General features: G+C 54.6%; 7 protein-coding genes and 1 non-coding gene across 8 annotated transcripts; 5 read left to right on the top strand and 3 right to left on the bottom strand.

The window, feature by feature from the left end:
- Window positions 1-393: 393 nt before the first annotated feature.
- On the top strand, window positions 394-2,265 carry BDZ83DRAFT_739628 (S-adenosyl-L-methionine-dependent methyltransferase; the record flags this gene model as incomplete). The annotated part of the gene is made up of 2 exons (XM_060513046.1): window positions 394-1,467; window positions 1,549-2,265. The coding sequence occupies 2 exons, from the start codon at window positions 394-396 to the stop codon at window positions 2,263-2,265; spliced, it is 1,791 nt and encodes a 596-aa protein (XP_060367286.1).
- Window positions 2,266-2,523: 258 nt separating this feature from the next.
- Window positions 2,524-4,709, bottom strand: BDZ83DRAFT_649809 (myosin-binding striated muscle assembly central-domain-containing protein; the record flags this gene model as incomplete). Its single annotated transcript, XM_060510315.1, has 2 exons — window positions 2,524-3,894; window positions 3,963-4,709. The coding sequence occupies 2 exons, from the start codon at window positions 4,707-4,709 to the stop codon at window positions 2,524-2,526; spliced, it is 2,118 nt and encodes a 705-aa protein (XP_060367285.1).
- A 1,765-nt stretch (window positions 4,710-6,474) lies between these two features.
- BDZ83DRAFT_572996 (transcription factor tfb4) lies at window positions 6,475-7,569 on the top strand (the record flags this gene model as incomplete). The annotated part of the gene is made up of 1 exon (XM_060504578.1): window positions 6,475-7,569. One exon carries the CDS (start codon window positions 6,475-6,477, stop codon window positions 7,567-7,569), a length of 1,095 nt encoding a protein of 364 aa, XP_060367284.1.
- A 683-nt stretch (window positions 7,570-8,252) lies between these two features.
- On the bottom strand, window positions 8,253-9,778 carry BDZ83DRAFT_573023 (threonine aspartase; the record flags this gene model as incomplete). Its single annotated transcript, XM_060504580.1, has 2 exons — window positions 8,253-9,532; window positions 9,589-9,778. 2 exons carry the CDS (start codon window positions 9,776-9,778, stop codon window positions 8,253-8,255), a joined length of 1,470 nt encoding a protein of 489 aa, XP_060367283.1.
- A 1,405-nt stretch (window positions 9,779-11,183) lies between these two features.
- BDZ83DRAFT_223342 (actin-like protein 3) lies at window positions 11,184-13,430 on the top strand. Its single transcript, XM_060501756.1, has 7 exons — window positions 11,184-11,415; window positions 11,498-11,520; window positions 11,583-11,810; window positions 11,867-11,913; window positions 11,966-12,052; window positions 12,112-12,945; window positions 12,999-13,430. The coding sequence occupies exons 1-7, from the start codon at window positions 11,381-11,383 to the stop codon at window positions 13,062-13,064; spliced, it is 1,320 nt and encodes a 439-aa protein (XP_060367282.1). The 5' UTR covers window positions 11,184-11,380; the 3' UTR covers window positions 13,065-13,430.
- Window positions 13,431-13,941: 511 nt separating this feature from the next.
- Window positions 13,942-15,061, bottom strand: BDZ83DRAFT_573049 (alcohol dehydrogenase 1; the record flags this gene model as incomplete). Its single annotated transcript, XM_060504582.1, has 2 exons — window positions 13,942-14,942; window positions 15,001-15,061. The coding sequence occupies 2 exons, from the start codon at window positions 15,059-15,061 to the stop codon at window positions 13,942-13,944; spliced, it is 1,062 nt and encodes a 353-aa protein (XP_060367281.1).
- A 5,126-nt stretch (window positions 15,062-20,187) lies between these two features.
- BDZ83DRAFT_t97 lies at window positions 20,188-20,272 on the top strand. Its single transcript has one exon. It is a non-coding gene; the product is annotated as a tRNA-Cys (tRNA).
- Window positions 20,273-21,021: 749 nt separating this feature from the next.
- Window positions 21,022-22,855, top strand: BDZ83DRAFT_573057 (cytochrome P450; the record flags this gene model as incomplete). The annotated part of the gene is made up of 5 exons (XM_060504583.1): window positions 21,022-21,187; window positions 21,247-21,724; window positions 21,783-21,851; window positions 21,905-22,605; window positions 22,713-22,855. 5 exons carry the CDS (start codon window positions 21,022-21,024, stop codon window positions 22,853-22,855), a joined length of 1,557 nt encoding a protein of 518 aa, XP_060367280.1.
- Between the last annotated feature and the right edge of the window lie 2,095 nt (window positions 22,856-24,950).

The following is a 24,950-nucleotide window of genomic DNA, read 5'->3' as shown; positions in this document are numbered from 1 at the left end:
GCTTGGTGCAGCCCCACACCGCGTCCCAGGGACGCCAATCAGCGACGGGCGAATTAAGTAATTCTCAGCAACCTTGAGATGGCCGACAACTTTTTTTCACAGGTCGCATGTCACAAGCTTCAACTTCAAGTGTTGGACTTTCATACTCTCATCTTACACCAAATTGATGCACTTTCAAGCTATACTGTGACACGGTACTCTTAGCGGGTCATCTTGCCTCATAATTGGTGTGTTACCAACATTGGCTTGAGGCTTTCAATGGGTTTGCCCCTACGGCTCCTTCCGAGACTCACTTCATCTTCACTCCGTCCAGCTATCAACGCCCTTACATTCACCCGGGCATCAAGCTCGGCCCCGGCAGCAGCTCACCGGCCACTTATTCGCAAGGCCATCATGTCGTCAACAATAGAGGCGCCTCAGGCGGCGGCAGCGGCACCACCAGCAGCAGCAACAACAGCAGGAGAGTCATCTCACCAAGGTCAGGGACAGGTGCAGGGTCAAAAGAAGTGGCAGAACGGCGGCAACAAGCCCAATGGCAACAAGCGTTCGTTCCAGGGCGGCCAAGGAGGCGGAAGGGGCAAGGACAAGCAGCGCAAGTCGAAGCGTGAGAGGAACATCACCGAGGGGTCGTCCGAGGAGGTCTTGGCTTTCGACGTGCAAGCTCTCATCGCATTGCGCAAGGAGTCTCTCCCCGATGCACCGGCACCGGCACCGACGGCAGGCGAGGAGGTAAAGGACACGGCAGAAAACGGAGAGACGCAGACCGAGACCCAAGCACCCTCAGAAACCCTCCCAGAAACCTTTACCGAAATCGAAGTAGAAGTCCACGCAATCTCCTCAACGGGAGACGGTCTCGGCTTCCAGCTAGGTTCGAACTCGACACAAGTCTACGTTGTCCCCTTCGTCGCACCTGGCGACATCGCAAAAGCAAAGGTCATCAGACACGTCCGTGAGGAGTCCTACTCAGTAGCCGACTTCGTCTCCGTCGTCAAGGCGGGCCCCCTCCGCGACGACGCCCGCGTCAACTGCAAGTACTTTTCCCAGTGCTCCGGCTGCCAGTTCCAGATGCTCGACTACGACACCCAGCTGGCGCACAAGCGCTCCATCGTTGACAAGGCGTACAAGAACTTCTCCAACCTGAACCCGGACCTGGTCCCGTCCATCAGGGATACCATTGGCAGTCCTCTGCAGTACGGGTACCGCACCAAGCTCACGCCGCACTTTGACGGCCCCCCAGGGCACCACAAGAGGAACAAGCCCAAGCAGGCGCTGAGCAAGGTCCCCGAGATTGGATTCAACGCCAAGGGCCGCCGTCATGTTCTGGATATCGAGGACTGCCCTATTGGAACAGACGCCGTTCGCCTGGGCATGAAGCGCGAGCGCGAGCGCATCGCCAGGGACTTTGGCAACTTCACAAAGGGCGCCACGATTCTCCTCCGCGAGAGCACGAAACGCTACCCAAAGAAGGTCATCAGCAACGGCAACACCAACACCACAGCAGCCACGGAAGAAACATCCACGACAGAGGAAGCATCGGCATCAGCAAAGGAAGAAGAACAACCCCCCGCAGAAACACCCTCCGACGCAGTCCGCGTCGAGACAGACACCCACGTAGACATCAAAACCTGCCTCTCCGCCACGGGCGCAATGTCGAGCGAGTACATTGACAACTACCTCTTCACCAACCCCGCAAACTCCTTTTTCCAAAACAACAACTCCATCCTCCCCAAATTCACCCAGTACATCCGCGACCACGTCATGCCCCCCGCCGGCCCCCACCGCGACCGCATCAAGTACCTCATCGACGCCTACTCCGGCTCCGGCCTCTTCACAATCACCCTCGCCTCCCTCTTCACGGGCTCCACGGGCATCGACATTGCCAAGGACTCCATCGAGTGCGCCCGCAAAAACGCCCGCCTCAACAACCTCCCCGAGTCGCAGTGCAACTTCCTCGCCGCCGATGCGCCCCAGCTGTTCAAGCAGGTCACATACCCGGCCGACGAGACCGTCGTCGTCATCGACCCGCCGCGTAAAGGTTGCGATAACGACTTCTTGAGCCAGCTGCTGGCGTTTGGGCCGAGAAGGGTCGTGTACGTGAGTTGCAACGTCCACACGCAGGCGCGCGATGTGGGTGTGCTGGTGCGCGGGGACGGCGGGGATGGCACAAAGTACGAGATTGAGAGTATCGTGGGCTTCGACTTCTTCCCGCAGACGGGACACGTCGAGGGAGTGGCGGTGTTGAACAGGGTCGAGAAGAGTGCTTGATCACTCGCGTACCTTACATTGATTGCATTGGAATGGTTGGGATCTCATATAACGGGAGAGTATACAAAAGTTTTGTGATACCAGCATTGGTCTAATAATTCAAAAAAGCATTAGCCACCAGAGTATAGGCGTGGCACGGGACCGTTCTCTTGAAACATATTTCCAAGTCTTCTACCGTTTTATTTCGTGATCGTCTTATTCTGTCTACTCTTGTATGAAGTCCTTCTGTCTGCACACAAAAATAGGAGACCAGGTCTTTCAGCCCTCCAATGCCCGATTGTCCTCTAGCAGAATCTTCAATGCCTGCACCAAGACCTCAACCACCTCCGCTCGCCGACTCTTCTTAGCGGCTTCCTTGAGCCCTTCAAGACCGCCTTCCTCAATAATCTTCTTCCGGGCATTGGCCCCTGGAGCACCCTCAGCAGCCACCATGTTGTAGATGATGAAACCGGCGCGGTGCCGTAAGTCCTCATTGTTATCGGCACACATGTCGAGGATGACATTGACGCCTCGCTCGCGTTCCACAATGGCTTGGACGACGTTCTCGTGGCCGGTGAGAGCTGCTAGAGCACCACCTGCTGCGCTGCGCGTGCCCTCGTCCTCGGCGTCCGCCAAGGCAAGGAGTATATGCAAACGTCCCTTTGCTGCGGGGCTGCCATCGGCATACAATGCCAGACCTTCTACGGCCTGTACGAGATTGCAGATAAGCTCAACAGCGGCCTTTGACACGCGGGGATTCGAGGAAAGTAGCTGGTCTTCGATCTGTGGCCACGCCACCCTGATGATGGCTCGTCTGGTATCAAGGTCATCGGTCGACGCGAGGTTGGTGAGCGCCATTAGCGCCTCGAACGTCGGAAGAAGGTCGCGGTGCTCCGCAACTGGGTCTGTGGGAATGATGGAAATGAGCGGGCGGATCGCAGAGCTCTGCGGGTTGGAACGACTGCCACCGAAAACAAGAGCCGGGTTGGTGCTGATGAGAATGCGCGCCAGGGCTTGCGCAGCAGTGCGACGGCCCGCAACCTCGGATTCTGGGAGCAAAGCCCACGCAGCTAAGAGAAGCTTGACAGCGCCTTGCTGAGCAAGCTTGCCGCGCAAAGATGTCGTAACTGAAAGAGAGTAAATAATAGCGACAGTGAGTGATAGTGACGCGGCCGAACCACCCTTGCTATGGGTTACTAAAACCGGTGTGACTCCAGCCTCGAAAACGCGCCGGCATCGTTCTGCCACATGGTCGTTGTCGTTGAGAGGATCGGGGCCGGCAGACTTTCCAGCAGCGGCGGCGTATGCCTTGAGCTGGTTCATCTTCTTCTCCTCCTCCGATAGGTTGGGCTGGTACCTGGTGAGATTCACCAAGATACTAAGCGCTCCGTATGTCACGGGTGATTTGGCCGGAGCGTCGGCCAACGTCTTGACAAGTTTCTTTAGGAAATCCGCGTTCCCTGCCAGCTTTTCCTTGATGGCGGGCCGGATCGATGCGTAGGCCAGCCCCTCGATAGAATGTTGGTGTCCATGGTCGTCTTCGCTGAGGAGCATGGAGGTGAACCTCGTTGAGAGCTCCTCGATGGTCGTGATTGCAGGCGATATTTTCCCTTGCCCGTCCTCATTCAGCGCCGGCGCCGTGGGCACTGCCTTCGTTCTGAAGTCAGTCAGATCTGTGATTGGACGGCTTCATGTCCGTTTGTTGATGAATACCATACCCTCAATTTCGCCAGGATTACCGCTGCCAAGTTTTGAACCTGTTCCGAGTGCTTGCGCATGGCGACGGAGCCTTCCTTGATGGAATATTCGGGGTCCTGTGACATTTCCTTGGCAATCTCCTCGGGATCCTGATCGACAACCTCCTCCAGCCACTCAGTGCAATACTTGTTCACTGCATCACGGCACTGAGAGTTCATGCATGCAGCATTGAGCATCTCCAAGCAGGCGGTCTCGACCTTGCGGCTCTTCCACTTCCGTCTCATCAACGGGCCAAGGGAGCTCAAGAAGCCCTCGCTGAGGAATAGCTCTGACGTCAGGTCAGGAACGACCGGGAAGGTGGAAGCGGCAACACAAAAGGCGACGATGTAGTCGTCATAGGTGCCCCTCTTGATCTTGTCAAAGAAGAAGTTGGAAAGCTTCTTGGCACCATCGTCGCCGGCGGCCTTGAGATAGGCGGATGTAGCGATAACGGCGTGCGCGCGAACGATCTCGGGTTGTCTCATGTCGAGATATGTCAAGATAGTGTCGACGCAATCACCATCGATGAGTTTGCATATCGTGGGGGCACCGGTCTTGGCCTGGATGAGCTGAAGATCCTCATTCAACAGCTTGGTGAGCTGGTCGAGATCGCGAATGGTTTCATCATCCTCCTGGCCGCCCTCCATTAATCGCGCAAGAACGAGAAGGGTCTCATCCTCTCTTGGAGGCGCCGTGGTGGGAGCGGAAGCTTGGGTGACGGCGGCCATTGTGGAAATTGTTCGCTCAAGCTGGAAAGCGGTTGAGCGAGCTGTGATAATGTATACTTTGGTACCACGTCAAGGTGTGTTGTTGAGTGAGTGAGGAACGGACAGACCTGGGACGGATAGAAAAAGCCTAGAACAAAACGGGGCGGAACGGTTGATATAAGTAGGTACCTTGCTTGCGGTGGTTAGGGCGGCGGCGGCGACAGCGGACTGTGCGATGCGTTGGTCACAAGGTAAGGTAAAAGGTCCGGCGATGACAGAGGCGTGAGGTGGCCGTGGAGGAGGATCTGGATAGGGTTGATTGCTAAGATAAGAAATGGCAGACGACAACCCCAAAGAGGTTTCACAAGTGAGACTTGTCACTGGTCAGTGGGTGCACGTTGATGGGCAGCCACCACCAGTGGCAGTCTGGCAGAACAAAAAAATGAGGTGAGGTGCACAGCGCACGCATTTACTGGTACCTCCGCATACCTACCTACCCTACCCACCTTGCCTACGGGGTTTAAGGTACCTAGGTAGGTAGGTAGGGTACGTACTTAGGTTGAGCCGTCGCGATTTCATACGGGACCTCTCTCGGGCTTACCTTGGGCGCCTTATTCAGTATCGCCGTGCCATCCAGAGGAAGCCCAGCCAGTCCGGGTAAGTTCAAGTACCCAGGAGTAAGGACTGGCAATGGAATGGAACCACCGCTGGCCCGTTTCTGTTCAACCGTCAGCTCCTGATACAACGGACGGGCTGACTGTTACAAAGGTGCTCCCATCTTTTTTTAGGTGCCACGGATGCCCCTCCTTGGCTACCATTTGTAGCAGACCACACCCCTCCCCTCACTGCGCGCCCTGCCCGCCCTGGCAGAAAGACTGACGACTGACTTCTACTTCGTAGAGAGACTCGTGTCACTCCCTCGAGCCTCAACCATTGGAACCCAACACTTACACCGCCCGCTGCGCATCGTCGACAGACTGGGTCTCCCCACCGTCTTTTGGCTTGATAAATAGTGTAGGTACTGCCCAGAAAGTGACTACTTACCTACCTACGTCATGCTCGAGACAGGCACATCCCACTAAGGTAGGCTTGGAAGGAACAATGAGTCCCCGTTGCAGGGGAGGAGCGGGGCGGATTGCTTGAATGTACTTCACAGGTTAGCAAGCACGCCAACAATGGCAAGTCGCTCCCACCCTCTTTCCCTACTATATACTCGAGCTTACCTCATCAAAATGGAAGCAGCTCCCCTCGAGCGGGTGCGCGTCGATCGTTTCTATCACTCAACGCGCCCCCCACGTCAGGAGCGCGCCTGAATGGAAGTCGTGCCGCTTCCCCTTCGGAGCCTCTTCCCCGTCGTCCCCGGTCCTGTGCCGTCCAATCAACTTTGGCAGGTTTCCCTGCCGTCCAGTGTGCCGGAGCACAGGCCAATTTGAAGCCCGGGGCACATGGGTTACGGATATTTCTGGATGAAAGCTAGCTTCGTTGCATCACCACACCTCACACAAACCCCTACCTGCGAGACAGAGAGGGAAAAAAAAAAGAGCAGCTTACCTTTTCTGTTGGTGAATGACACTGCGCCAAGAGACCAATTCTACCCGCTTGGCTTCAGGAAAGTAGGATCGGACGGGGTCCGAATCAAACGAGGTCCCTGGGATAGTCAATACAACCCACAGACTTCCAAAACCTCTTACAGCCAAATCGCAGATGCTCCGCCCGTGACACTCTCTCGCGACCAGGCGCCCGCCGCCCTTCGAGGCCATCGTCGACTACTACATCCTCCTCCGCCATGAACGCCGTCGACGCTTCGGACCATTACGAGGTCTCCTCGCACGAGGCCACTCCCTCCCTCCTGTCAATCGTCATCGACACGAACCCTCGAGCCTGGGCCGCCCTCAACGATGTCCTTCCACTCTCAAAGGCCATCGCCAACATACTGGTCTTCGTCAACGCCCACCTCGCCTTCAGCAATGCGAACCAGGTCGCCATCATTGCCTCTCACAGCAACCGTGCCGTATGGCTCTACCCTTCAAAGCCCGGCGCCGCGACAAACGGCACCGCAAACTCTGAAGATATCGCAATGACGGGCGTGGACTCCTTTGCGCCGACGCCAAACCAGTCTTCGGCCAATAAGTTCCCCCAGTTCGCTCAGATCGAGGCCGCCGTCATGGCCGCGATGCGCCAGCTCGTCGACGCAACCACCGAGGCCGACCTAGCCTGCACGACGACCCAGCTCTCGGGCGCCCTCACCCTCGCCCTCACCCACATCAACAAGACCTCCCTCTCCCTCAACGAGACCAACAAGGCCCCCGATGTGGCCCGCCCGACCTCCTCCGCCCTCAGCCGCCTCCGCGCCCGAATCTTCATCCTCTCCGTCTCCGACTCGGAGCCCGTCCAGTACATCTCCACCATGAACGCCGTCTTCGCCGCCGCCCATTCTCAGATCCCCATCGACACCCTCGCCCTCTCCGGCGACGCAACCTTCCTCCAGCAGGCGAGCTACATCACCGACGGCACCTTCATGCAAGCCGCCAGTCCCCGCGGCCTCCTCAGCTATCTCATGTTCGCCTACTCCGCCGACGCAGAGGCTCGCTCCTCCCTCATCCCGCCAACCCATCACACCGTCGACTTCCGCGCCGCCTGCTTCTGCCACGGCCGCGTCGTCGATACGGGCTTCGTCTGCAGCATCTGCCTCAGCATCTTCTGCGACGTGCCCGAAAACTCAGAGTGCCTAACCTGCGGCACCAAGCTCTCTCTCGGCAGCTATGGTGCCAAGCCTGCCGTTATACCGCGCAGGAAAAAGAAGAAGAAGAAGACAGTTCTGGCGAACGGCCATATCAGGGAGGAAACGGGCAGCGCGGCGGGCACCCCTCGTCCAGGATAAGGCACATGGCACAAAGCATGGACATCATTCAAGGAATGGTAATCGCGGGCTGGCCTTGACGCAGAAACATCACCAGGAGTGCGATATATGTGATTTATAGGCGGCCAGCATGACATGATGCCGCCAGCCTGTTGCCCATGGCTCAAAGTCTCAAGATGGCTCCATATCGCGAGTAGCACCCAGTTACTCGACCCAGATCATAACGAGTAGCGAATTCCATCGCAGACCAGGGGGTGGGACTGCATGGATCTACTTCGTTTCTTGAGGTCGCTCAGCCTCGCACGGAATTAAGCAGATAATGGCCCGTCGTTGCGGTTGAGTTGAATCAGGCGTTTAGGACATATAATGGCACGATAAAGTTCCCTCTAAAGAGAGGATGGAATTGAAATTCCGAACGATGGTTCATAAACATCTTATCTCTTTGGGAAATCATATGCCTGAAGCATGTTTCTTGTTTTCTACCTGAATTACCCTCCAGATGATGCTCTAGGAGGAATGCATGCTGCACTAAGAAGGGGTATCACTACCAAGTAAGAATAACTACAGCCGCTCCTGGCTCTCTCAGGTCTAGCCGTGTTGCTGTTCAACTTTGCGCCATTTGACCACAAAAGTGTACCGTCTAGACTCACCATCTTTGGTTGTGCTCGTCCAACCCCCGGCCAAGCACATCATTGTCCCTGCGTTCATATTCCAAGTTCAACTCGTATTCTTCGAGCGCCCCTTGTGACTTGAGCCGATTCTCCAAGACGAGACATGACACACACGGGCTCCTTGTCGGAACCACCCATCGAGGCGAGTGCGAAAGAGTCAGTGTTGTGGGCAAAGTATAAGTAGTACCCTGTCCGTGTCTTCTTGACTGTCATCACACCGATTGCCCCGACCGAGTTGCAGTTTTTGACGCCAGGGTGGCCCATGAAGTCGTTCGTGATGAAGGACTCCATGATAGCGTCTTCATCCCACTCTTCGATGTCTCTGCCGTTCGGTCCACGACGGGTGCTGCCATAGATCCGTTCAGCACACCGTTGAGACGCCATGGTGGTGGCCATATGCTCTCCCGTACCGCTGGTCACCGCGGCAACACTGACCTTGTCTGGATCTTCGGGATCGCAGGGAACGACAGCAGTACCGATGCCAACCAGAGCAGCGGGGCCTATACGTCCGCGATGTTTCATTCCGATGCCTCCAGAGGATGAGCCTGCCGCAATGTTCCCTCTTTCATCGATAGCTATGGCTCCAACGGTGTCGGTGATGACGTCCTCGTGATCCAATTCAGTCGCAGAAAACGGCCTCTTAAGTCCACGAGGGCTGCAACCCTGCAACTGTGCAATTGTACTTGCATGTCTAGCCCCGTCTGTCCACTGAGATGACATTGTACCATCACGATTTCCTTCTTCCGCCAAGTGGCTGGAAGGGGACGTCAGAGGGTCTCTCTCTTGCAGTATGTGAGGCCGAGATCTGTTCACGGAGGGTATCGAGGCTCCCACATGACTCAATGGGGATCTCTCAATTGTTGCCCTCGGAGGTGTAATCCGAGGATAGCCCTGCTTCTGCTCGGGCACTGGTGAGCCTCGGTGGGGTGAATCTGGCTGGCCCTCGTTCCATGTTCCATTGAGAATAGCATTGGCATGGTCTCTCTGCTGGCTTTGGTAGATCCGGGAAGGTACAGTTGTCGGCATGTTGTCATACTGCTGACAGTTCTCAGCTGGTTCCTCGAGTGTTTTGCGGGCGCCTGCTTGCTTGACTTTGTCCTCCGCCCGCTTGAGGTCCTCCTGCCAGCGCAGGAATCGATCCCTCGCGTTCTTGGAAATGAGGTAGTCGTTGGGCACGATTTGCATCCCATTTTCCACCGAGAAGCTTTTGGCGCCCTCCCCTACCAAAATGTTTGGAGGTACTCGACGCAACGATAACGGCTGATTGCTCTTGTCCAGAATCAGCTTTGCTAGACAGATCGGATTTCTGATGTCTATAGGATCAATGTCAGCCAGAGTCTCGGCTCTCAAAAATCAAGAATTGACTAACTGGGAACTGCTCCGCAGGCACCGCTTCTTCCTAAATGGTCAACGATAGTTGCATCGCATTCCACCGTCCCGTCCATTGACAAATTCGAGCCATAACCGGCATTGGTGATCTCTTTGTCTTCGAGAACACGCAGAGCAGCTTCGACGGCTTCCGTTGCAGTGGCACCTGATTTGAGGAACTTCATTCCCATAGAAGCCGCACTGATGATGTTAGCATTGATGTTATAAAGGCCTGGCGGTCAACGTACTCGCTGCAAGCCTCTAGATGGACTCGCTCGTTCTGATGACTGTGAAAGCCGGCGCCGGCGTGGATGAAAATAGCACCCGTAAACTTTCCTTTGTGCTTTCGCTTGAACACTCGGTCGACTGTGCCATCAGCACCTCCCACCTTTTTTGGACGGTTGGTTCTGTGACCTTGGACCTTGGTGGTTTCCGCAGGGCTTGTTTCACGTCCCGCAGCTGTGGTGGCTGGGTTGTGCTTGATCTCAGGGGCCAGCGGTTCCATTCCACTTTCAGCCCGGTCGAGCTTGGTGTTCCGTGCCCTGAGAGCTCCCCTTCGGCCGCTGTTGTGGGAGACACTTGTAGGTTATGTCGGTGAAGAGTATGGGTGGCGTTGCTGGCTACGAGCTTCTGGTCCACATTGGCTGCAGCGCAGTGTGCCTTTGAGTCCAAAGAAAGTGATGCTCAAGTGTGGCCTGGCAGGCAATGATAGTCGATAATTTGGAGATAAAACTTGGGGTGCCGGGTTGGTCAGTCGACGGTGTTGCTGGGAACCAGGCCCGAAGTCGTGCTGTTGAGACTTGACGGCTGTAGCACCTCGCCAATGCACCCCAAATGAAAAATGCTAGGACGCAACGAAGTTGAAGGCTTATCCTCCGGGCCGTTCGACTACCATCTATGAGATGGAGCGGAAAGGTGGTCCTAGGTAAAGAGAAGAAATAAGGTGTGAGGATTGTGGCTTAAAAAAACAGCCAAAGAGAAGCTGCAAGACTTTAAGGTCTAGAGGGGTTTCCGCATCGGTTCAGCAAAGCCGAAGTGCCGACTGTTGAAGAAGGAAGGGTCGATGGTGTAAGGCGGTAGCAGAGCATTCAGTGGGACCCAGTGTGTCCGGGCTCCTTCCTGAAGCCACGCGTTCGCTAAACAAGGCCAGAAGAAGGGAAAAAACAGTGAGGTGAGTTCTTTCGGTTGAGTGTGGACTGTCAAATGAGGTATCAGAGCAGATGCCTGATCAATGTTGGAATTTCCAGCATATGTGAGAGGGAAAGGACTAGCTCCCAGCGAGTCTGAGATTGCAGATGTCTTCCACTTTGTCCACCCGCATCTGACTCAAAGGCTAATACAGATAGACGGGTTTAATAATATGCAGGAAAAAAGATTCCCTGAGTTTCAGTCCACGTAAGAAAAGGAACGGCTCTATATTTCCTGATAGACCTCACGGCATGAGCGATCAAGTGTCGTTGAATCTGGAAGCAGTACAACTTGCTTAGCTAAGTTTGTTACAGTGTTGGATGACAGTGCAAACCAGCATACACCGTCTTTCCCTTCTGAATGTCTTGGTGGGGCTTAGTGGTGGGGCACCGACCTCTCCCATGGCTGGAGAATCCACCCACTCTGATGCACAGCCGCAGGTTGGGAGCTTCCATCGGTGACAAGGCACACACTTCCGGCTACCTTGGGACGTACGTCGTAATCAACTCCACGACACATCCAAAGCCTCGACGACCTGTTCACCCCTTCATTGATGCCGCAACTGAGCTAGAGTCTCCCCGAGCGCATCCGAAAACACATTCACGATGGCGAACCAAACGCCTGCCGTTGTCATGGACAAGTAAGCCACCAATGTCACCCTGCCCCGCATCCCCCGAGGCAGACGTCAGTGAGACCATCGCCAGCTAACAGGTCATCAACAGCGGCACGGGATTCTCGAAGCTCGGTATGCCAATTGAGCAGCTCTATCACACATATCCCGATACCTATCTCTGACATCTTAATCAGGTTTCGCCGGCAACGACTCCCCGTCCTTCGTATTCCCGACCGCCATTGCGACGAAAGGTGCTGCTGGAAGTGCAGGAGGAACGGGCTCCGGCCGCCCAGCTGTCGCGAATAAGCCATCCTTCCTTACCGGCGGCGCAGGTTCCGGCGGACATTTGAACTCGAAGCGCGGAACCGAGGACCTCGACTTCTTCATTGGTGATGAGGCCATTGCTGCTTCTGGAGGACCTGGTTAGTTGGATGCGACGAACGTGTTCTTGGTTGACAGCTACTGACCAAGATTTCAGGCTATGGTCTTCACTACCCTATTCGCCACGGCCAAATAGAGAACTGGGTTCGTCACATCAAGGATTCAACTGTGCTGGGCTTGGGCTGACCGCTTGCAGGATCACATGGAACGATTCTGGTCCAACTCCATCTTCAAGTACCTCCGCGTAGAACCCGAAGACCACTTCTTCCTCCTCACCGAACCGGTACGATACGGGATATCCTTTAAAAAGTAGCGGAAGAGTCCAAGCTGACTTTGTCATAGCCCCTGAACCCCCCCGAAAACCGCGAGAACACGGCCGAAATCTTCTTCGAGTCCTTCAACTGCGCCGGTCTGTACATCGCCGTCCAGGCCGTGCTTGCCCTTGCCGCCTCATGGACCTCTTCCAAGGTCCACGACCGATCTTTGACCGGTACGGTCATTGACTCTGGTGACGGTGTCACCCACGTCATCCCTGTCGCTGAGGGATACGTCATCGGATCCTCCATCAAGTCGATCCCCATCGCGGGTCGCGACCTGACCTACTTCGTGCAGTCACTGCTGCGTGATAGAGGCGAGCCGGACTCGTCGCTGAAGACGGCCCAGGAGATCAAGGAGCAGCACTGCTATGTCTGCCCCGATATTGTGAAGGAGTTCTCTCGCTACGACCGGGACCCCACCCGCTTCATCAAGCACCCGGTGCTTCACCCTGGTGGCCGTCAGGTCTCCGTCGATGTCGGATACGAGCGTTTCCTCGCCCCCGAGATCTTCTTCAACCCCGAGATCTACAGCTCCGACTTCCTCACACCCCTTCCCACCGTGGTCGACAACGTCATTCAGGCCTCCCCTATCGATGTGCGTCGTGGTCTCTACAAGAACATTGTTCTTTCCGGCGGAAGCACCCTGTACAAGGATTTCGGTCGTCGCTTGCAGAGAGACATCAAGCAACTGGTTGATGCCCGCATCCGGGCCAGTGAGGTTCGCAGCGGTGGTGCTAAGTCTGGTGGCTTGGAAGTCCAGGTCATCACGCACAAGAGGCAGAGACATGGTCCCTGGTTTGGTGGTAGTTTGCTGGGGCAGACGCCCGAGTTCCGTTCCTACTGCCACACCAAGGCTGAGGTAAGCCTTTCATTCATCCTCATTGTGAGGGACTTTGCTGACTTGCGTGATAGTATGAGGAGTATGGCCCGAGCATCGTTAGACGGTTTGCGTTGTTGGGCGGCCCTGGTGGTTCATAAATGTGGGAATTTTTGCTATAGAGACTGCAAGCCCAAACTTATCTCCAAAAGGCTACCACCACCACTATTTACGAGAATCAAAATCATGACCACTTCTTGTCATGCCTTTTTTTGCACGTGCAAACGAGGAGCTGCCCACTCTCCATGGTTGGGATGGGTGCCCAGATAACTGATGTTATGCGTCTTCTCGCCTCATCTTACTCCATCCACCCGATTTGATTTCAATGAGAGCAGTTAACTGCATAAACTGTTTGGTTGATACGACTGACCATGCTATGTATGGATTCATAGTCACGATTGTACTTGATGCAGAACACAGAATCAGCATGGTCGCTGCACATTGATTCCTCACTGTTAGAATAGTGACCAGTCGCTAGATGAGATGGGCAATACCCATTCCCTCCTGTATCCCAAAATCCTGGTAATCCGATTCCATGCACTTTTAATTAGCTGGGAGACTATTGCCCTGCTAACATGTATGCCAAGACTGATATTCGTGAGTACTTGTGGTTTGAACTCTAGTGACTATCAACATGTGGCCATCTGTCTTCTAGCCAGTCTGTAACAAGTCAAGAGTCTCTCACAAGTGTCACAAGCTCAAAGAAGAATGCAGAATGTTTCCAATTTTGTTCATTACTCGTTTCCAATAGAACGAGAAAGATATGTATCATACACGCTGAACTCCCTCCCAGGTTAGGTATCCTAAACAAAAGCCCCTTTAAAAAAAGACGTCAAATTTCATCCACTCGCCCGCCGTGAAACACAACCACTGCCGCCGCCACCCAACCGCCGCCGTTAAGGCCCCAACCTTTTTGGTCTCTCAAGAGTTCACATTACGCCCCCACAACTTTTTATTTCGAGATCTTGTCTCGTTCGTCTATTTGCTGGTGTCGACGACGTAGCGGCCGGCAATCTGGCCCTTCTTCATCATGTCAAAGACCTCGTTGAGCTGGCTCAGGCCGACGGTCTTGAACGGTGCGTTGATGAGGCCGCGGCGGAAGAACTCGAGGGCCTCGGCGGTGTCCTTGCGGTTACCGACGTAGCTGCCCTTGATGTTGATCATGCGGATGACGGTGTCGAAGACGGGGGCGCGAAGGTAGGCGTTGGCGGGCAGGCCGATGCAGACGACGGTGCCGCGGGAGCGGACGTACTGGGTGGCCTGCTGGAAGGGCTTCTCGCTGACGGCGAGCAGGATGACGGCGTGGGGGCCGAGACCCTCGGGGGTGGCCTTCTTGACGTCCGCGACGAGGTCGGACGAAGTGGTGAAGTCGACGTACTCGGTGGCACCGAGCTTCTTGCACATTTCGCCCTTCTCCGCGCCGCCGTCAATGGCAACGGTGTGGATTCCCATGGCCTTGGCGTACTGCAGAGCAAGGGAGCCGAGACCGCCACCGGCACCGACAATGGCGACCCACTGGCCGGCACGGACGCCGGACTCCTTGAGACCCTTGTAGACGGTGATACCAGCGCAGAGGACGGGGGACACGGCCTCGAGGCTGACGTCCTTGGGGATGCGGGCAACGTGAGCGGCCTTTGCAATGGCGTACTGCTGGAAGCTGCCATCGACGGTGTAACCGGAGAGCAGGGCGTGGGGGCAGAGGGGCTCGTCGGCGTCCTGGCAGAAGGTGCAGGCGAGGCAGGAGCCGTTGAGCCACTTGATACCGGCGTAGTCGCCAATCTCGACGTCCTTGACGAGTTCGCCGCGAGCGACGACGACGCCGGCGCCCTCGTGGCCACCGACGAGGGGCATCTTGGTGTCGAGGGGCCAGTCGCCCATCATGGCGTGGAGATCGGTGTGGCAGACACCGGAGTACTTGACGTTGATCAAGACCTCATCAGAGGCGGGCTTCTGGACGGGAATCTTCTTGTAGACGGCGGCTAGGGTATGATGTTAGCGATATATGAAACAGCTACGAGGGATGATGTGGTGACATACGGCCTCCAGTCTTCTCGATAACCTGAGCCCATTGCTCGGTGGGGATCTCGGGAGCGGCCATTATGATAGTTTGTGTCGGTGATGTGTGTGAGTGTGTGTGTATAAAGATGTCTCTGAAGTACAGATGAAATCTGGGATCTTCCTGTGAAATAGTGGAAGAGATTGGAATGTGAGATGGAAGGCTGTTGAGCTTGGATCGCTTGATCTGATCAGACGGGAAACCAGAGCATGGCGACGCTGGTCTTATATAGAGATGAGAGCAACATCTTGAGCATGGCCAGGAACGGTGGTATAAGTGAGAAGTGGGGGTGGTGGTGAGGGTGGCAGTGGTCTGCTCTCCAACAGCTGGGGGAAGCTCGGTACGGCACCGGACGGTTCGTGTCAGGGATGGACGTTCTGGGCGAGATACTTTGGTACATCTGTCATGTCAAGTGGCGCATGGCATGGTGAAGCAGTACCGGAGAGAAGGATAAAGTGGGTTGAGCCTTCCAAGCTGAGAGGAGGCAAAGCACGAAGGACTGGGAAGAGACGGCTCGGACGAGTGAGGTGAGGTGTGGTATCAGGGCCGACTGGGCATCCACTGGACAAGGCTAGAGCAAAAAACGTATGATGTTGACGACAGGCCAGGAACCGCAGTCTACGGAGCTTTACCCCTCACAGTGGCAGAAGGAGTTCGAGACACACCATACAAAACTGACAAAGTACACACCCAGTTGACACCCCCAACTTTTGCAAAAAATGTGAGGGAAAGCCAAGGCCACGGCCGGGTCCCAGGTGGGCCGGATCACCGCACATCAAGCAAAGCTCTGTGAAGTTGTTGGAGAACCCAAAGGAGGAAGGGAAGAGCGGCTGGTCTCTCTGCCCGATGGCTGCCATGTACTGTGCATTGCGAGGTACATACTCGTACACGCGCGGGTTGGGGCTCCCGCCGGGCTCCATTCCACGGCGGCGCTTCCTGCACGTCCCGAGTCGCTCTGCCTGCACTTGCAGACTCGAGGCTCGCAGCAACGGGCTGCCCGCGGTTTCGCTCCACCGGGTTGGGGGAGAAAGTTGTAGTGCTGCTACTGCTACCTTGGAAAAGAAGGCTAGGTACAAAGGGAACCATTTACGCAGTATTACCCCGCGCGGTGTTAGGGCAAGCGGGAGCGTAAGAGCATGTCGGTGTTGGACCGTGATTGGCCTCAGAAGCAGCTTTCCCCAGTGCAGAGGTACCATGAAGAGGTACTTGATGCACATTCACGGTTCTGGGATGCATCGTCGATGCAACGGCTGCTGTCGACCGAGGGCGCGGATAGCGGACGACGGGCTGGATATGCCATGAGGCGCCCCCTGAGACTTGGAGACCCTACACACGCACCACTATACACAGTAAGGTAAAGTGTGGTGTGGGATGTGTGAGCTAGGATCAAGGGTGTTGGTGCGTCAGGACAGCCAGCAGGCAATGGATAGATGGAAGTTTTGATACGTTCTCGACTCTCAGTCTCGAGGCTTCCTTCGATTGAAGTTCTTGTCCATGGCATGGATAGGGGGAATGATTGACGAAGGAACCGGCAACTCCACCTGATAGGCGCGAATTGACGTCGGAGCACAGCGCAACCCACAGTGAACGACGTCGAGGCGAGTGGGGAGTGGGCTTCGTCTGCAGCTCTGACTGTGAGCAGTGGGAAGGGTGGAACCACGACCGTGTTGAGAGTTCCCTCTTCTTCCTGTTCTTGGAAGTTGAAGCATCTTTGTTTGGTTGACGGCCGTCGCCGGCAGGTTGGGTTGGGTTTTGTTGGCAGGTCCATACAATCATGTACGTTTTTGCCAGCTCCGGCTCAGTATTACACACCGTCCCATGCCATGGCAGCTTGCTTTCCTGCATGTTCTTTGTGTCTGGATTGGATCGGCGGACCTGATCTGATCTGATAGATACGAGACCGAAAGTGACGGCGAAGATGCAGGCGAGACATCCCGAGTGGGATTCTAGCAGTATCCATCTTTGATTCCATGATGACCTGTTCCGAATAAACGCAGTTGCGAGACAGGGCCGATGGATTGCATGTTGCGGTGTTGCTGAAGAGATTTTGAGCTGTAAGGCCGAAGAACTACCAGAAAAGCACCAGATTCTAAGCTGAAGATGGAGAATCACGAGATGGGACGAATTAGATGCGGCCAAAGCCACGGCAGGCCCGCGCCACAGCAGTGGGAAAACAGCACCACGCAGAGCCCATTTCCCATTTCGGGAGCTGCCGGATCCATGTCCAGATCCTCGTCTTCTAGTGAGTCTCCTTTTTTTAATCTGGGATATTCTTTTTTAATCCCTCCCTGCACGTTTCCACTTGGAAAAAAACTCCCGCAATGAACCAAAGTTGCTCAGAGCCATTGGGAAAGAACAATAGAAAGTCCGTCATATCATGACACCACTCGCTTGTCCGGAAGGCAGGAAGCGCGGATAGTCGGGATGCGCACCTTCTTCCCCACCCTACGAGGTACTTTCCATGCCTTAGTCATACTACGAGTACACTGAGAATACGCCGTACAATCTTCAATCCACATTGGCATTTGGGCCATTTGGTGGTGATCGGGCAATGGAAGCTCTGGTGGAGATCGACTACCTTACCTTACAGGGCCCCAACACCATGCCGCTGACGCCCGTCGCCGCAATCTCTCGGCATCTGAACGGCCTTACTGGGAGAGAAGCACCCAACGCCGGGCATGATTCGCTCCTTCTTCCACACACCACCTCACGCCGCACACTACCAAACCCGCCGAAAACAGTCCAGCCGCCTTGACCGTTCCAGGGGCCTAAATCCCGCCCGTCGACGGTTCCGTCACTGTTCATCATCAACACCTTCTCACTGTACAATTCACATGCTCCACGTCTGCTCCTCGATGTCGGATCCAAAGTCGAGCCTTCTCCGTACAGAGCTACAGATGATGCGCAATATGCACCCATATGTTTTAGCCAAAGTCGACCATACTTGGCCGGACAAGCGCCATGCAAACAACCACAAGCCGCGATTCTAGAAAGGCAGCTAAATCGAGACGAGCCTACCTAGGTTCTCGTGGACATTTCCTACTGCGTGCCATGTTTGGAAAGGCGCAGCAGCCGCACGAGTCTTAGTCCGAAGTCGCAGGGAGGTGGCTGCGAATAGCTTCAGAGTCCTCATCTCCGTTCGCCCAGAGCGGGACCTGCGGATCATGCAGCTCGCAACCCCAACTCAACAACACCACGCCCCATACGACACACGATACCGATACACGACACACGTAATCCCTGAATCAGAGCAGAGGTAAGAAAACAACCAAGCATACGCTGCCTCAACACTTGGACTTGCTGCTAATACCCTAGCTGATAGGAATTTGTCCCCCCACAATCCCCCGCCCTTGGTGCCACTTATTCACGCCTCACGCTGTCGGCTGCAAGCTCGTTGCTCATGCTGTATTCCCCCAAATTTCCGCAGCACGCTGCCACCTGCCTGCGAAACCTCCGCCGGCATACTCCAATAATGAGGGCCAGCCTCCACACCTTCGCTCGAAGGGAGCTTTGCAAATCCAACCTCCTGACGCAGACAATGCCCACTGCGTCTGACAGAGTTGCCCACAAGCGTGGCGGCTGCGGATGGGGCCCCGCGATTCTCAAACGCTCCCCCATCTATTCCCCGCATGCCACCTATGAATAGCTGAACCTCTCATACAAACAGTTGATCCCATCTTGCCTCAACACGCTCAGAACCCCAACCAACCACCCTTTCTGCTTCTCCAGCTTTGCGGGGAAGCTCCTGCAGCTCGAAACCCTCGGTCAACTCCCTTACTTTGCCTGCCAACAACTTACACCGTGTGCCGCGCACTTTGTCTCGAGACCCCAGTTAATGCTGACGCCCGGGTTCATCCCCGGATCCGGTAGTGCGGCGGCTTCAAGGACGAGCGGAGGGTTGTTCTCTGAGATTACCGGTACTCTATGAGTTTCGGTCACCTCAGTCAGTCAGGTACGGTACCAGACGCTCAGTCTGCCCCGGAAGAGCGGAAGACACTACCAGAGACACCTGGCCAACGTGGAGAGCAGCAAATCTGGGGCTGAGGAGACCCCGCGCAATCCCCATGGGCCCTTATGAACCACGCGGAGAAAAGTCACTTTCCTTGCCATCGAATCAGGCGCAAACTCGGGGGTTCTGGCAGTGACCGAAGTTCCGAGCCAGGCAGTCATCTGTCACCGAAGTTTCTCGGTCCTGTCGAGAAGCTTTTATCAACGAAAATTCCGCTTCTGGCTTTGGATTAAGTTCGACAGCCAGCACTCAAATTTCGAGGAACGAGGATGGGGCAACAGAGCTTAACGCGCATCAGCCTGCCTCTCCTCTGCGAAAGCGGAGCACTTTGTTTTCTTCCTCTCATGTTGCGGGTGGCAGCGGCATCGTTCAGTCACTGTCCTGGAGCAGCCTTCCTCGAATGCCAGCATATAACCGAGCGTGATGAACATCACGGAAATTCATCGCTATATCCAGGAAGTGATTACGAATGTCGAGACTGGACCTGGGCTGGATTGTTACCTGCAAACCTACAGGAACCGTTCAAAGTGGTCGCCATCAATTTCTTGCTATTCTTCCGACACTTTGACAAATTGCTTCATCTCAAGTGAAAAGGCATTCTGTTTACAAGATGAACGCTCCAAAGACTGTGCACTGTCCGATCTAAGACTGACACAGGGTTTCAAGATGGAGTGAGGACGATCATAATCCCATTGGTTATGGCAGGGCGACATCGTTTCCTTTTCGAGCTGATCGTGATACGACGGTTGCACGATACCTTGACCTGAAGTTTTGACAGCTGCGACAACGCTGAGGAGTCCAACCAGGGGGGAGAAACGGTCTGGCGTATTAGTCTACGCTGTGACTTGTCCAAGTTTGACGCAAGGCAGCCCAAGCTGAAGTTTCTGCTTCGATAACCACTCTCATCTGGTACTTATGTCAAAGCTGTCACGCACGCCACTTCCGCGTTGTCGAAATACACAAGTTCAAGGGTGCCATTCAGCACATCACCCAACTTGGCATTGCAAGAATTACGCCGACTGGCTCATGAAGGCGATGAACCTGGATCTGATCTCCCGCCATTGTGGAGCCGCTCAGGGCTTGCGCGGGAAGCGGGTCGACACAACTAGCCATTCATAGGCTCATGTTGGAGCCAAAGAAACCATCCAATAACTGAGTAGGATCGATAGCTCAGTGGTAGAGCGAGAGATTGCAGTTACACGCAGTTTATCTCTAGGCCCCGCGTTCGAATCGCGGTCGGTCCTGTTCCTTTTGCTTTTGCGAATACCTACCTCCAGATCCTAGAGATTGAGTATTGGAAGGCTTTCTCCAAAGCCCTGGCGCTATTTTGCCATTCTGAGCTGTTTTTGGGCTTGCATGTCAAACAAGCATCCGGACGTGATGGGACACCGTCCTGTCCTCGCATCGGAAGCCGTTTAGACTCAACGGAGACATTCGCCAGTGTCATGCGGGGGCTTGGCCGAGTCCCCCCGCCTTTACAGCTCACCTTCTGCGTTGTAAGTGTCGGAACTTACGGGCAGCCCAGACGATTGACGCTGGTTTAGTGACATTGAGACAAGCGCAGTTGCATGGCAGATCCTGGGATGGTCCGTGTAAGACGCTCAATCACGATGCATGAGCCAGGTCTTCTAGCCAATCGTCTTCTCACCTGAAGATGATGACCACCAAGTCCAAACGAAACAAGTGAAGGCATACCCCAAGTGGAGGGTCGAACCTAACCGCGGCCTGAGCAAGCACACTTACATGTGCCGCTCGGTGAGGATTGAAACAGCTCAATTAAGACGATGCTGCTCCTACCTCCTGCCCAGCCCCTTGGTGCAAAACATCGGTTGTTCCTAATTGCAGAATTTCTACAGTCTTCAATTTGCAATTCAATCTCTAAAACCTTTCCTCTCCTCAAAAACCCTTCTTCATCTGTCCCGGAGACACCTGTCATTACAGGAACCCTGACTTAGTGTAATTGCTAGGGGATTCAACTCGTACTTCCATTAAGATGGGTTTACTTGAGAGCTTGACGGCGGCTAACCCGCTCTACATTGGAGGTTCCATCTTTGGAGCCTACCTCCTGCTTCTGGTGTTCTTCAAGGTTAGGATGGAGTATCTTCTCAGCAAGTCTGGTGGTGTAAGAGCTCCAGTCATTGCTTCCAATCCCTTTACAGGTAATAATGATAAGGTTCCTCTCCCCGCACCAAAGAGCAGGCAGCTAACTCGTGCGAAGCCATTCCGGTTTTCTTACGGATTGGACGTTATCAACTCAGGCACCAGCTCCTCGAGGGATTCAACACTCTTTTCAGCGTCGCCACCCCCGAGTCTCCGAACACAGTCGAGATTGGTTTCACAGGCAAGCTCCGCTTCCTTATCACCAGAGAGCCGGAGCACATAAAGACGGTCCTCACCTCCAAGTTTGCCGACTTTGGAAAGGGTCCCATGTTCCATCAAGTCTGGTCTCCGTTCCTGGGCGACAGCATCTTCACCACGGATGGAAAGACGTGGCAGGATAACCGGAGCTTGATCCGGCCCATGTTCATCAAGGACCGGGTTAGCGACTTACACATCTTTGACAAGTGGACCAACATTATGATGGACAAGTTCCCGGCGTCAGGAGTCACGTTTGACATTTCGGATCTGTTCTATCGTATGACGCTTGATGTGACGACTGATTTCCTGCTTGGACATGGTGTCAACAGTCTTGGCAAGTGAGTAGACCACTTGGACCTGAAGTTGGCCTTAATGCGATGCTAATCTACCTGACAGCCCGAAGCATCACTTTGCACACGCATTTAACGAAGTCCAGAGTTATCAAATGTTTTACACAATCATGGCGTATGTGTCCTTGACGAGGGTGAACCGAATAAACCGAGCTAACCCAATGTCAGACCCTTTGAGAACATCTTGCCCCACGGAACTTACAAGCGCGGCATCAAGGTCATTGAGGAGTTTATTCACCCTTTCATTCAAGAGGCCCTGGCTTTGCCGCCATCAGAGCTCGAGAAGCTCTCCAAGTCTGACAAGGACTTCACCTTCCTTCACAACATTGCTCGTTTCACGCGCGACCCCAAGGTCATTCGCGACCAGCTCGTTGCTATCCTCCTCGCCGGTCGTGATACCACCGCTGCGACGCTATCGTGGACTCTCTACGAGCTTTCCCGCTACCCTGCCACATATGCCAAGCTGCGCGCTGAGATTCTGACGACCTTGGGACCGAAGAGGGCACCGACCTATGAGGACCTCAAGAGCATGAAGTACTTGACCAACTGCCTCCAGGAGACTCTGCGTCTGTACCCCGCGGTGCCTTTCAATGTGCGCTCCGCGTTGACAACGACGACTTTGCCTGGCAGGAATGGCAACCCCGACATCGCCGTGATCGAGGGTGATTCAGTTGTGTACAGCACGCTCGCTATGCAGAGAAGGCGGGATCTCTACCCTGAAGTGTCAGAGACGTTTGCGGATCCCGCCATCTACAGCCCCGAACGGTGGGAGCATTGGCAGCCGAAGCCGTGGCAGTATGTGCCGTTCAACGGTGGTCCGAGAATCTGTGTTGGACAAAACTTTGCCAACACGGAGATGGCTTATACGAGTGAGTTGCCCCGTCCTTAGTTTTCTCTGCACCTCCTCTATGCTTCACTCAGGCCGAGTACCGTGAACATGGCGATATTACTGAGCAAATGCTAACATCGCATCCAGTGGCGAGAATCCTGCAAAAGTTTGACAAGCTCGAGTACCGCGGAGACTGGAACGCGCAGGTCATCAGGGCCGAGATCGTCGGCGCGCCGGGCCATGGCGTGCCTATCGCGCTTTTTGAGGCTGTCGATGGTGAGATGGCATAACTGTCAAGAGCCGCATAAAACGGTAGCGATTTTTTCTCAATGTGTTGAAACGATGTCACGACAAAAAATGAACAAAGAGCCGAAGTGGCATGAACGAAAACAAATCACAAAAAAGGACTATAGCGAGCCTGGACAATACCAGCTGGCTACGTGTCTGGGACATGGGGGTTGGGAACGAAGGGCTTTTTTAAGGTTATGGTGAGATGAGGATGATCGACTAGGAGGGAAATAATTCTGTCGATAGTTTGATCGATTAGCGAGTCGCCGAGTCCCTCCGCGGCATGGATGTCAATGAGATTTTTTGGAATTTTTGATACACTTGATGAGGATCGTCGTTGTCTTTGCGCGGTGTAAAACCGCGGGTTATTCTGTTTCTCATCATGGCGTGATACGGCAACATTGAATGCGGAGTCTAGCGACAGTGACTGATATCAGAATCGGTTGTCACATATCTGAACGCGGAGTGAGCACGTCTTGCGTCGCACCCGTTCGGATCTAATTACCACCAGTCCGAGGGGCCAGGGCCCAAGGAGGGTAATTGAAAGAGAGAGATTCTGGTTACGATATCGGCGGTCAACCGCTGCGGTGGGAGCATTAAAGAGCGACAGGGGCCCCTGACAGCAGCTCATTTCCATGACCCGATTCCGACTCGCCGCGTCCCAGTCGTATAATGAATGTCACGTATCTTGTGACCTAGTGAAGCGGGCGCGGGCGCACGGTTGATGAGGGAGGTAAGATGGCACTCGAAGATTGAGACACAAACGTCGTTTTTGCAGGTGACGGGAGACGCGTCTGCTAGCTACGGGTGCGCTGTCAATGTTGATGTGTCAAGTGTTTGAATGTCAGAGATCTGAAGGCCCTGAAGGACCCAAAGGACGTGTGCCGTACGACGTTGGGGCCTCTTTCAACTGGTGCTTGAACATGAATAGTAGAGAACGGCCGGGCCCCTTTTTTGAGCGGACGCGGGGGTAAATGATGCTTGGGCCAGACGTTTTGATGTTTGCTTTTTCGGGGCAGGGGGCGTTTTCCTTTATGGATTCCCTTCAGTTGATGCGGGATTACGGATAGACGGAGAGGCACAAGTCGGGGGCCACTGACTTGACTGGTACTAGGCTTGGACTCTTGAGCTCAAGCTTGATGGCCGTCTCTCTTGAAGAATTTGGGCTAGTAGCAGAATGATCAGTGAGACGTTCTTGTGGAAATCACCTGGGCTATGACATCAAGAGAACAAAGGAATGGTGGACTTCTTCATCATAGTCTTGTGAAACACGCCCCGTTCGAAGAATTCCTTTGTTCTCTCTCAATTATGGATCGTAGTTGATACGTCAACGGCAGCGACCGAGTAACACGAATGATGAGTTATGACCGCTACACAGGAATGTCTGGCTGTCGTAGAGACGGTTAGAGAAACGATTGTTAGATAGGTAGTGTGCTATGTGAGGTGAAGCTTCGGTGTGACGAGTTTTGTGATTGGATCCTTCCCGCCAGACCGCCCTTCAATAACCCCTCCAGCTGGTGGGTTGGAGTGACCCGTTTAGGGAACAGAGTGACAGGGTTTATTCAGAAAAAGAGCAAATCGACCCAGTTGGTTTGGATGCCCCCCGCCTGCCGATGTTCTCCTCTCATGCTCTCCCACACTTCCATTGGTGCTTCGAACTGGCTGCAACCCCATTCCAGGTTCTGCTCTCCCACCTCAGCTCTCCCGCTCCCACCTGCAGGAAGCTGCGACCAACAGGCGACCGCCCTTCCCACGGGACCGACGAGCACAGGGCAAGGCAATCCAGGCACCGCACATCACTTCCTTCCCACCACCAGGGCCCTTCCCGGTAGACTGCTCCTTCGCCCAACCGGCTCCAACCCTGAGGATTGACAGCCGACCTGCTACTGCTTGCTGGACGTTGGAAAACCGTCCATCCGCAAAACCTCTTCACTTTTTTCGGCACATCGCGTCCTTCCTTCTTCTTCTTCACGCTCGGATACCTGCACCCTTTCTTTCTTTTTTGAACACCCCATTAATTCCTGCAGGGCTTGGGGAACGTTTGCCCGCCTGATGTCACTGTACGTTCCCTCCTTCTTCATGCACAATTGATTGTCC

The sequence above is a fragment of the Colletotrichum acutatum genome (assembly GCF_030867785.1).
Source record: "Colletotrichum acutatum strain CBS 112980 chromosome Unknown BDZ83scaffold_26, whole genome shotgun sequence".
NCBI lineage: Eukaryota > Fungi > Ascomycota > Sordariomycetes > Glomerellales > Glomerellaceae > Colletotrichum > Colletotrichum acutatum.
The sequence above is the reverse complement of the archived record's forward strand: the minus strand, read 5'-3'. Positions and strand labels throughout refer to the sequence as shown.

Bases quoted from the DNA above. Each gene is read 5' to 3' on its own strand.
- BDZ83DRAFT_223342 (XM_060501756.1), top strand. From the start codon at position 11,381: ATGGCGAACCAAACGCCTGCCGTTGTCATGGACAA. The intron at 12,053-12,111 runs GTACGATACGGG...ACTTTGTCATAG, and splicing joins TCTTCCTCCTCACCGAACCG to CCCCTGAACCCCCCCGAAAA. The intron at 12,946-12,998 runs GTAAGCCTTTCA...CTTGCGTGATAG, and splicing joins ACTGCCACACCAAGGCTGAG to TATGAGGAGTATGGCCCGAG.